The sequence below is a fragment of the Schistocerca americana genome, chromosome 8, assembly GCF_021461395.2.
Source record: "Schistocerca americana isolate TAMUIC-IGC-003095 chromosome 8, iqSchAmer2.1, whole genome shotgun sequence".
Taxonomy (NCBI): domain Eukaryota; kingdom Metazoa; phylum Arthropoda; class Insecta; order Orthoptera; family Acrididae; genus Schistocerca; species Schistocerca americana.
The window spans coordinates 49,131,779-49,144,420 of NC_060126.1; the positions used below are offsets into that span (position 1 = coordinate 49,131,779).

The 12,642-nt window shown below is 44.0% G+C and overlaps 1 protein-coding gene across 1 annotated transcript in view; it reads left to right on the forward strand.

The window, feature by feature from the left end:
- LOC124545516 (vegetative cell wall protein gp1-like) overlaps positions 1 to 12,642 on the forward strand; it is a 103,226-nt gene that overhangs the window by 35,996 nt on the left and 54,588 nt on the right. Inside the window, exon 2 of the mRNA XM_047124463.1 lies at positions 4,279 to 4,678. Coding sequence (XP_046980419.1) covers positions 4,279 to 4,678 — 400 coding nt within the window. The remainder of the gene's footprint in view (positions 1 to 4,278; positions 4,679 to 12,642) is intronic.

Below are 12,642 nucleotides of genomic sequence, written 5' to 3' on the forward strand. Positions count from 1 at the left end.
GACTTCGTAAGCCGTTTCTACAGCGAATTGCTTGTCGCTACGAACACCGCCACAAAACTGGCGACGAGGACTTCCGAACTCGTGTGCAGGGCTGGTTCAACTTGTTTCTGGTTATACTAATTATAGCGAAAAATTTTGGGGGCTGGTTTAATTTGTGTTCACTATGTCTGCCGCACTACAACAGTTGATCTTGTTACAGAATCAGCAAATACAAAGTCTGGTGGAAGCGATCGCCAAACAAGCGGCTAATCCTCCAACACAAAAGGAACAAGCACAGGCAGCACCACCGTTCCGTGCTTTTGATGCATCAAGAGAAGAATGGCGAGAATATTTCGCGCAGTTGCAGGCGCACATGACAGTCTACAAAATCACAGGTACTGAGCGGGAGCTTTATTTCATTTCCACTGCAGGCGTGGAAGTCTATCGACTACTTTGTAAGTTGTTCCCGGAATCCAAGCCAGAAGCTTTAGACTATGACGTTGTTGTTAACAAGCTTGCTGAGTATTTCGAGTCGCGAGATCATGTGGCAGCAGCCAGATTCAAGTTCTTCAGATTAAAGAAACTGCCACATCAATCTAATAAACAGTGGTTAGCAGATTTACGGGGCCTCTCCCGTCAGTGCCGATTTAATTGTGTGTGTGGAGCTTCCTACAGTGATGTCATGTTACGAGACGCTATTACTTAAAACATTGCAGATTCTCGTATTCGTGCTGCTATCTTAAAGTTGCCTGACCCGTCATTAGAGACTGTGATGAACATCATTGAAGCCCAAGATACTTTTGACTATGCTGAGTGTGAGTTAGATCAGCCATGTATTTCTCAAATTGCCTGTGCTAAGCAAGTTATGTCACGCCCGCGGCCCCACCGGCAGAGTCAGACTGTAAACACTAGCCGGCCGCGTCATGTTAAACACATTCGTCAGCCGCGTGTGCAAAATGATAGAGTAAAGTCTTGCCCTAAGTGTGTTCTTGCTCATCCTCGTGAACGTTGCCCGTTAAGAAACGCGGTTTGTCACTTTTGTCAAAGGAAAGGACACATCCAGACTGTTTGTTTGCGTAAACGCAAGAACAATTCTAGTGCTGCCCAGCCCATGGATATTCATGTTCTTCAAAGCCAGCCCGCCCAGAAGATCGCGTTTAAAGACTCTTCCACGGTTCGTGTGGGTAATAAACTTGTTCGCAATAAGCCACCCACCCAGCCCTCTGCTATGCGACCCAAGCGTAATTCAAACGCTGTACAAAGTAATGTACAGACTGCAAGTGAAGCGGGAGTTGTTGTTCCACCCGCCCAACCCACGAGTGGTCGTAAGCAGCGAACACGCGCTAAACGCGCTGATTTTGTGTCTTCCGCCTCCACTGCACCGATCCAGAGACAGTGTAAAACTATTTGTGAAGCTACGCATCCAGGATAAGACCTTCAATTTTCAATTAGACACTGGTGCGTCTGTGACTCTCATAAATAGTGCTACGTATGCGGCTATCGGCCGCCCTAAACTTTCAGCGGCAAAACATTCTTTGGCTACCTATAGTGGCGAACAAATTCCGGTGTTAGGTGTATGTAGCGTGCCAGCCACATTCCGTGGCAATACAAAAACAGTTTCATTCACAGTGCTCCGCGCTACAGACAGTGTAAACATTTTCGGATTAGACTGTTTTGACTTGTTTGGCCTGTCTATCCAAGACAATGTGTTGCAAATTAATTCTTCTGTTGTTCCTCAAGACAGCATAACCGATTTGTGTAAACGATACAGTGACATATTTAAAGACGAACTAGGTTGTGCGGCGAACTTTGCCGCTCATATTACGTTAAAAGATAATGCTCAGCCTCGATTTTTTCGTGCTCGTCCAGTGCCTCACGCACTCCGGGCACCTGTAGAAGATGAACTTCGTCGTTGGCAAAACAACGGTGTTATTCAACCCGTTTCAGCGAGCCAGTGGGCTTCTCCCTTAGTTATTATAAAGAAACCGTCTGGCAAGTTACGTTTGTGTGCTGATTTTAAGTCGACAGTTAATCCTCAGACTGCCATTGATTCTTTTCCTTTGCCTAGACCGGACGAGCTGATGGATAAGTTAGGGGAAGCTCGTTTCTTTTCCAAAATTGACCTCCGTGAAGCATATTTGCAATTGCCCCTCGACGAGCAATCACAACAGTATTTTGTCATAAACACGTCGTTGGGGTTGTTCCGTTTTCTGCGTTTGCCTTTTGGTTGTGCGTCAGCTCCAGCTGTGTTTCAGCGTTTTTTGTCACAACTTCTGGCTAATGTGCCATCGTGTTGCAACTATTTAGACGATATTGTTGTGTCCGGTCGGACGCCTGCTGAACATTTCCGTAATTTGGAGTGTTTGTTTACGGTGTTGTCTCAGGCAGGCCTACGTTGCAACATCGATAAATGTTCATTTTTCCTTACGGAGTTGGAGTATCTGGGACATGTTGTTAATGCTCAAGGCATTCATCCCTCCCAGTCACATTTAGCAGCTATTCGTGATTTGCCCGCCCCTCGCAATCTGCAGGAATTGCAAGCAGTTCTTGGCAAATTGACATATTATATTAGGTTTATACCTAATGCATCACAGATTGCTGCGCCGTTGCATCGTCTCCGCCGTAAGAATGTTCCGTTTGTGTGGTCAGCTGCCAATCAGCCTTTCAGCAGCTTAAAGAGGCTTTATTGAATGATCGTTGTCTGGTCCATTACGACCCTAACAAGCCTCTGGTGTTAGCTTGTGACGCCTCTTCTTTCGGCCTCGGTGCTGTGTTGTCTCACCGAGTCGGTAACACCGAACGTCCTATTGCGTTCGCATCTAAGTTGCTAAACAAAGCTCAGTGTAATTATAGCCAATTGGACAAGGAAGCGTTGGCTATTGTGTTCGGTGTCACAAAATTCCATCACTACCTCTATGGTAGACCATTCTATTTAGTAACAGATCACAAGCCCCTGACGTCACTGTTTCATCCATCTAAACCAGTTCCTCAGCGGACAGCTCAGAGACTACAACGTTGGGCTCTTTTGTTATCACAATACCAGTATGAGATACTGTTTCGCCCTACAGCTCAGCATGCAAACGCTGACGCGCTTTCTAGATTGCCGATTGCTGCGGATGATGTCTTCGATTCCTCTGACGACTCTTGCCATCAGATTGACGCCGATGAGCATCAATCCCTCCGGGATTTTCCGATTGATTATCGTCAGGTGGCACGTGAGACAGCTACGGATCCTCATCTGAGTTTACTATTACGTTTTGTTCAACGTGGTTGGCCGTCCAAGGCAAAGGACATATCGGATCCTGTGGTTCGTCGCTATTATCCGCAACGTCATCTGTTGTGTGTTTCGCACGGAGTTTTGCTGTTACGCACCGAGAATGACCAGCTTCGTGTAGTGGTTCCCCAAGTGCTCCAATCCAATGTCCTCGACTTGTTGCATCAAGGTCATTGGGGAGTGGTCCGCACCAAGCAGCTTGCCCGCCGTCATTGTACATGGATCGGCATTGATAAGCAGATTACGCAGATGTCTACAGATTGTTCGACGTGTGCCGAACACCAAGCTGCTCCGCCTCAACGCTATTTTGAGTGGGCACGCCCTGCCGGTCCCTGGCAGCGAGTTCATATTGATTTCGCTGGTCCATATTGGAATTCTCGTTGGCTCATCGTGATAGATGCATTTAGTAATTTTCCGTTTGTTGTGCCCATGCAGTCTACAACGTCTGCACAAACTATACAGGCGTTGACTTCAATTTTTTGTATTGAGGGTCTTCCAGAAGTTTTAGTGTCTGACAATGGTCCACAATTTACCTCTGCTGAATTTGAACGTTTTTGTTCTGCCAATGTCATTCGCCATGTTCTTACTCCGCCGTTCCACCCTCAATCGAATGGTGCAGCGGAACGTTTTGTACGCACATTCAAGGATCATATGGACCGCCTTCGTGCTACGCACTCTCGTCAGCAGGCCCTCATCACGTTCCTGTCGTCGTACCGGACCACGCCACGCGACGGCCCTTCGCCTGCGGAGCTTCTCCACGGCCGTCGTCATCGCACCCTACTACGGTTGTTGCACCCCCCGGATCGACCCGCCGCTTCTGAGCATCGCACGAGTTTTCAGCGCAACGACGCCGTTTTTTTTCAGAGTTTATCACGGTCGCCGTCATTGGGAACGTGGTACCGTGATAAGTGTCTAGGGTCGCAGTTTTTATACTGTTCAAGGTGCTACTGGGGTGCACAGGAGGCATCAGAACCAGTTGCGCCGCGCTGGCCGCCCGGATTCTGCCGCTCGTTCTTTGTCCACAGATTTGGTCCGCGGCGGGTTCCAGCCGCGCCTTCCGACTTCGCTGCCGCCCCCAGGGCAGGAGCAGCAGCCGTCGCCGCTACCACGCCGACAGCCCGTCCCGTTGATGCCTCCCGCGCAGCTTCATCCGGGAGCGCCCCAGGTGGTCGCTCCGGCGCCTGCGGTCCCTCTTCAGTCGCCACCGCCTTCGGAGCTGATAGACGTCGACCCCTCAGCCGGGCCGCCTTCCCAAGCGGTGGCTGTGCAGCCTGTCCTGCAGACGCTTTCCTTGGGCACCCCCAAGGAGTCTGACACCGCAGCGCCTTGTCCGGCGCCCACTCAGCAGCCGTCGACGCAGCGTCAGGAGACGCTGCCTCTCTTCGTGGGTCCCGACGCCCCGTCGCGTCCAGTACCTGAAGCTGCGCCCGTGGTCACAGGCGTGCACCCTGACCTCGGTTTTCAGTCGGTGTTTCCCGAGGCCCCGCGCGGCCAATGCTGGGGTGCGAACCGGGGACTGCCACCGTCAACAGTCTCCGCCCCGGTCTCTTCTGCTACGCCTGCGGCCAGACCCCTCCCCCGCCGTCGACGCTCGCCACGTCATTATTCAACGACGGTGCGGCGATTTGGGGGGGAGGAGTGTTATATCCTAGCCAGTAATGCCAACCGAGCCCGCTGCCAAAAGGTTGGCAGCATCAAAGTCCGGACGCCGTCCGCATAAGCAGCGCCAGCGATACAGGAAATCGCCGCAAGTCTGCGCGCGCCACCGCTGGCTTCTGGCTTCTTAAGCGCTGGAGTCGCGAGCGCTAGGAGAGTTCTGTATTCGCCGCTCAGTTGTATACTCGCCACCGAATTGTGTACTTGCTAGTCAGTCATGTGTTCATCGCAGCAGAGTTGTTGTTTGTCGTCAGCCGACGCTGACCTAGCCGCTCCGACTCGAACTAGACAGATTTCTGTAGACACGGAGTTCACTATTGTGTTGCTGTATCTTAGTTAATAAAGATAAGTACCGACTTTTATTTAATCAGAGTGTTTGGGTTTTCATCTTTCTGTTCACTGTTCCAGCGGACCGGTCGGCCCGCTATTAAAAGTGTGGCGGTGACTTCGTAAGCCGTTTCTACAGCGAATTGCTTGTCGCTACGAACACCGCCACAAAATTGTTGTTGTAAGTCATTATGTGCCATTTGTTGCTTACAGTCTGCCGATTTGTTGTGTGATGAGTTGTGTTTATCTGAGTGTGTGTTTCATGGTTATGTGCTGTTTGTTTTTGTATTTTGTGGTTTATTTTGTCTACTCTCTTCGCATCATATCCATTCTCCTGTGCAATTTGTTTAATTGTGTTCAGTTCTTGTGTGTAGTCATGCTTATTCATGGGTATTTTGTTCAGCCTGTGAAGTAAATATCTGAAGCTGGCTCATTTGTGGGTTATGTGGTGATTGGATTGGTTATGAATAAGGGTGCTGGTGAGTGTGGGTTTTCTGTAGATTGTGAATTCATGTTTGTTGTTTCTCTTGTGTATAGTGAGATCTAAGAAATTAAGTTTTTCATCTGTTTGTGTTTCTATGGTGAATTGTATTTGTGGGTGGATGGAGTTTATGTTGTCATGAAGTTCTTTTATGCGGGACAGTGGTTCATCTATTAAGCAAATTATGTTATCTACGTAAGTGTACCAATACATTATTTTGTACTGTTTTGGTATTACTATTTTGTCAAATATTTGTTTTTCTATCTGGTTGAGGAAAATGTCAGCTAGGAGGCCACTGATTGGGGATCCCATGGGTAGTGCATCTTGTTGAGAGTAAAATCTGTTCTTGAATGTGAAGTATTTCTGTTCTGTGATGAGCCTGAGTATGGCTAATATTTCTTGTATGTTTGTTGTGGGTATGTGTCCTTGCAGTTGGAGGTTTCTTTCTATTATGTTGATTGTTTCTTCTGTTGGGATGTGTGTGTACATTAAAATTATATCAAATGAAACCAATGTTGCTGTGTTTGGTATGTTTTCATTTTTTATTTTTTCTATTAAGTCACTTGAGTTCTTTAGACTTCTGTTGTCAGCGTATTTGTATATTGTCTGTAGCAGAGTGTGTGTGTGTTTGGCTAAGTGGTATGTTGGTGCTTTGGTGAAGTTAATTAATGGACGTATGGGTATTCTGGGTTTGTGAACTTTAGGCTATGATTTTAGGGTGGGGGCCTTGGGATTCTTCTGTATCATTTTTTTAATCTGTGTTTCTGTGAAAATTGTATCTATGTTTCTCAGGGTTTTCTGTAACTTACTTTGGTATCGGTTTGTTGGGTCACTTGTTAATTCTGTGATGTTGTTGCTTTGGATGAATTATAATGTTTTGTGAATGTATTCCCGTTTGTTTATGACTACTATTGAATTACCTTTGTCAGATTTTGTGATGATGGCATTTTCTTGTGTTAATTTATTTTGTAGTTTTATGTTGGTTTTTTCTTCAGGAGTCCTAGTGTTTTCTTTTATGGTGGTTTTGTTCTCTGTGATTATATTTCTTATTTCCTCAGCAACTAGTTCTCTTGTTAGGTTTGCATTAAATTGAGATGTGTTTAGTGTTCCTTGTTGCTTTATGATGTTTTCAGTTTCTGTTATGATATTTTCCACTGTCCTATGTGACACCATTGTGTTAATGTTATGTTTGGGACCCTTTTCAAGTAGACTGCCTTCTTGTTCAGATAATTTTATGTTTGTTAGATTAATCACTCTTTTGTGAAAGGTGTGTTGGTTGTATTGGTGGTGGGATTGGTGGGTGTTTGTGTGATTTAACATTATTGTGAGTTTCTTTTGTTGGATTGTCTGTTTCCCGCCTATTATGGTCTCAGTGTATGTTCTAACCCTGTATATTAGTTCGTCAAAAAATGGTGGGTATGTTATGTGATTACCTAATTCTAAATGCAATCTGTATAATTCAATATTCAGAGTCTGTTTTTTGTAGTACAAAGACTGGATTTCTTGCTTTATCCACATGATTTCTGCCTTACGTTTTGTCTGCTGTGCTGCTGGTGACATGTTGTTTACAGTTATTGATACATAGATAGGTACAATTTTATATGCCAAACATAGTTTATTGAACTTAAAGTTGAGTATGGTTTTATGAAGACTGATGGTTGTGTTCTGATATTTGTTGAAGAGCTGCGATGGGAATACCTGGCTCGGTGTAGAAATAATCATCTTGTGGTGCAGTTCTTCTTGTTGTCTCCGTGCTTGCTAAGAAAATGGGATGAGAAGTTCCGCCTTATGCAAGACAAACAAATGAACGCCGCACAGCCACAACAACACGTAATGGCAGCGAAAACTCCGCCTACGTTTTGAGTAATCGAAAAACTGCATTACCACACGAACACAGGCAAAGAAGTAAGCCCATTTACTTCGCCAACAAAACAGGAAAACGTACCACAACTTCAAAACTGTAAGTTACAGAAAGAAAACGTGATACAGTCTTATTTCCGTTCGTAAATACATAACAAATAGAAAATGAATTACGTTTTGCTGTTTGCAGATGACATGTTGTATATTGTGTAGCATAACAGCTACCAAAACAAGAGGACAATAATATAATGTAAGGTATGTTACTTTTCGCCAATTAAGTTATAAATGCAACTTTTACATAATGTTGTAAACGACGAAGATGTTAATATGTTAACAACAAATTTACAGTTAAAAATAAAAATAGAAGCCATTGATGATAGCACAAAAGTGCTGAAACATGTATGGGTGAAACAAAAGAAAAAAGGTGTCTTCCATAAGGCGGAACTCCTCATCCCATTTTCTTAGCAAGCACGGAGACAACAAGAAGAACTGCACCACAAGATGATTACTGGTGAGCAATATTCAAGCAGTGGGCGAACAAGCGTTCCTTTGTTTTCGGATTGCATTTCTTAGGATTCTTCCAGTCAATCTCAGTCGGGCATCTGCTTTACCGACGATCAACTTTATATGGTCATTCCATTTTAATTCACTCCTAATGCCTACTCCCAGATAATTTACGTAATTAACTGCTTCCAGTTGCTGACCTGCTATATTATAGCTAAAAGATAAAAGATCTTTCTTTCTGTGTATTTGCAGCACATTACACTTGTCTACCTTGAGATTCAATTGCCATTCCCTCCACCATGCGTGAATTCGTTGCAGATCCTCCTGCATTTCAGTACAGTTTTCCATTCTTACAACCTCTCGATATACCACAGCATCATCCGCAAAAAGCATCAGTGAACTTTCGATGTTATCCACAAGGTCATTTATGTATATTGTGAGTAGCACAATAGAGCGGCGCGTTTCGTCACAGGGTTATTTGGTAACCGTGATAGCGTTACGGAGATGTTTAATAAACTCAAGTGGCAGACTCTGCAAGAGAGGCGCTCTGCATCGCGATGTAGCTTGCTCGCCAGGTTTCGAGAGGGTGCGTTTCTGGATGAGGTATCGAATATATTGCTTCCCCCTACTTATACCTCCCGAGGAGATCACGAACGTAAAATTAGAGAGATTAGAGCGCGCACGGAGGCTTTCAGACAGTCGTTCTTCCCGCGAACCATACGCGACTGGAACAGGAAAGGGAGGTAATGACAGTGGCACGTAAAGTGCCCTCCGCCACACACCGTCGGGTGGCTTGCGGAGTATCAATGTAGATGTAGATGTAGCAACGGTCCTACGACACTCCCCTGCGGCACACCTGAATTCACTCTTACTTCGGAAGACTTCTCTCCATTGAGAATGACATGATGCGTTCTGTTATCTAGGAAATCTTCAATCCAATCATACAATTGGTCTGATAGTCCATATGCTCTTACTTTGTTCATTAAACGACTGTGGGGAACTGTATCGAACGCCTTGCGGAAGTCAAGAAACACGGCATCTACCTGGGAACCCGTGTCTATGGCCTTCTGAGTCTCGTGAACGAAAAGCGCATTGTGAGAATCGAAAATGACACATAGGTCATCCTGTCACAATAGCTTCTTCAACCATTCATTAAAGTTTGTTGTCGCCTGGTGCTTCAGCTAGATGCTGAGAGCATCGTTGAACTCATTGTCGGTAGTGAAGTACTGAGTGGACAACTATGTCTTTACCTTGGGAAAGAGATGAAAATCCCTTAGTGTCAAGCGCGGACTGAAGGGAGCCAAAACGGCTGTTTTTCCTTCAATTCGAAGTGTGAGTTCGCGCTTTGACGAGAAGGAGAATGATTCCTTCGGAAATCATTCAGCAGCGTTTGTTTTGGACTGATCTTCGCTATTTCGAAAGGAAGAGTGTTACAGTTCAGCTGTGACTGCACACTACTCTCACACATCACTGTGATGAAATCTTCTTTTTCCAACAGATTTCACAAGCTGAATGTCGTCCTCCACCACTTGCAACATGCACATCTATAGGAACAGCCTCGAACTTTCTGCACTCCCACAGAACAGCACCACCTCTCGTAGTCATATCCCCATACACACGATACAATCGATCACGAATCTCAACGGAAGTGATTCCTTCTGCTTGCAGGAAGCGAATACTAGAATTTAGGCTACATCGAAAGTGTCGAAATATGCAGTTACATCGTCCATTTCAATGGCCTGCTTCTTACACGCAGGTGAGTTATTCAACGTGACCTGTAGAGTATTCTTTTCCAACCACTCAGTCGCCATGAGGCTACGAGAACGTTTTTTATTCTTAGTAGCCAATCGAAGTTTAATTTATGAACAGCCCTTGTACACAGAGAAACCTACAGTGGTAGAAAATTGTAACGAAATGCAGGAAAAAGGAAAATTGCAGAGTGTACGCTTTGTACAGGCACTGGCAGTTGACCAATGAAACGTCCCCTTAGAAAAATTATTGAATTACTGTGCTGATAAATCTCTTACATTATTTGATTTTCAAACAGCTGAGCAAAACTGAACGTACTCAGACATTACTCTCTTTACTTATTCTGATCAACACTACACTGACATACAATATTTTTAGCGGAACGCAATCTGACTTTTAATAATTCCTAAAAAACAATTGCTCTATAAATTAAACTATACCTCCCACAAATCACTTACCTCACAAAAATCTTTGTTACTCTAACTACTGCAATACAGCGAGCGCCACTACTGCCAGCTAAATAAAAGATTCAAACTACTGAAGGCACTAACTACTGATAGGCATAGTTAGCAAATGAAAGATTTAGATAGAGAACAAACAATGTATTTACTTTAAAAGTGTTCAAAAGTGATTTATATATATATATATATATATATCCCTAGCCGAGCCTCAGGTACAGGGCGGGTCGCAGGTGGCGGCTAGCAAACGATCCATCAGACAGCTGCGAATAAGGGGTACCCAAATAAGCAGTCACGGACCGAGGCGGCAGCATCACGAGGGTGTGGGAGGGTGACTTTTGGCAAGGGTCACACTCATTCAAAAACCACAGAACCCGAAGACGTTGCTGTGTCATGGCGAGTAAGTGCCGCCATTACAATAAGCACTGTCAACACCCAAATCCAGGACGCGTCTGAAGTGGGAACCATCGGCATCCTGATCAGCGTCTGTTCACACAATGTGCGGCTGGTCATAATGCACCAGGAACTAACAATCCCTGGTTCTAAACACCAAGTGGAAACACTGGACCAACTTGATTACAAGCAAGTATGACTCGTGCAAGTAATAACAACATTACCCCAGGTGGTAACCAATCCACCCATCAACAGATGGCAACCAGGAATTCGGATTCTGGGGAACCTGGACTTACACGATTACATCAGAGAAAGTCGGAGCTCTCTGGCAAACTTCCACTTAAAACACCTACATACATTGGAACATTTAACATAAATACATTAATCCAACCAGGAAAACTTCTAAACCTTACAACAGAACTTGAAAAGCAAAAGATAGTAATACTAGCTTTACAGGAGACACGTTTTACAGATGAAGAAACATCAGATTATGGCAACTATCGCATCTTTAAGAGCAAGACGGATAAACGAATCGGAAGAGGAGCCCCCCATCTCGGGATGGCGTTTATCATACACAAGAGCGTGCTCAGCTCCATCAAGGAAGTAACTCCCGTAAATGATAGGATAATGACGATGCGCTTACAATGTGCCAACAAAACATACACAATGGTTAATGTGCATGCTCCCACAAACGGAGACAACAAGAAAAACCCCATAGAAACAGAAAAGTTCTGGGAAAATTTGGAGAATATAATGGCCAAGATTCCAAAAGATGACACAAAAGTTCTACTCGGCGATTTTAATGCCCAAATTGGTAGAGAGAAAATCCACCAAAAAACCGTAGGCAAATATCCTGCACATAAATTTACCAATAAAAATGGTACAAGGCTCGTCGAACTATGTAAGCAGAATAACCTGAAGATAATGTCAACATCTCTAAGAAAATGTCCAAGAAAACAAAAGACATGGAGATCTCCTATACAACAAATTGGCGAGTTTCAAATAGATCATGTGGCGATTTCATACCCAGTACAAAAAGAAATTTACGACGTCCAAGTACGCAGAGGAGCAAACATTGATTCAGACCATTACCTAACTAGAATTAAAATCAAGTTTACAGCACGAAGAAGTCATCAGAAGAAAACAGAAATACAGAAATATGACACCAAGAAGATTAAAGAATCTAAAGTAAAAGAAGAATGGGAGAAGGAAAAGGCAAACACATGGGAAGAATTTCATTCTAAAATCACGCGAATAGCTAAGGAAACTATTCCCTTGAAAAAGATATTCAAACACCCTTGGTGGGATTCAGACTGTGAAAATGCATTGGAAAGGAGAAAAAAGGCATTTCAAGAATATAACAGTAAAAAGTCTACATTTATTTAACGAGGTTAGAAAACAGGTTTCAAAATCTATTAGGCAAGCAAAAAGGAAGTACACAAAGGCACAACTGGATGCCATAGAAGAAAATTTCCAAAACTATAATACAAGAGACTTCTACAGAACTTTCGCAGATAAAATACGAGGATATATCCCTCAAAATTTATGTTTTAAGAAAACCAGATGGTAAATTAGCCCTAACAAACCAGGAAAACTGTCAAGTATTGGCTCAATATTTTTCTAGCCTACTAAATTGCCCAGAACTTAGTTTAAGGTTTCCCAAAGAAATCTGTACCAACGCTCAACCGGATTCATTACCACCAACACAGGAAGAAATCAAATGTCACATTAAAAACTTAAAAAATAATAGAACATCTGGCGAAGATGGCATTGTTGCAGAGCTATTAAAAAACCTAGGACCAAAGACGTTGCAAGAGCTCACAAAAATAATAACAAAAATATGGGAAACAGAGAAATTACCAGAGGATTGGAAATGTGCCCTTATTCACCCGTTACATAAAAAAGGAGACAGAATAAATGTCAATAACTACAGGGGAATCTCACTTTTACAAGTCACCTAC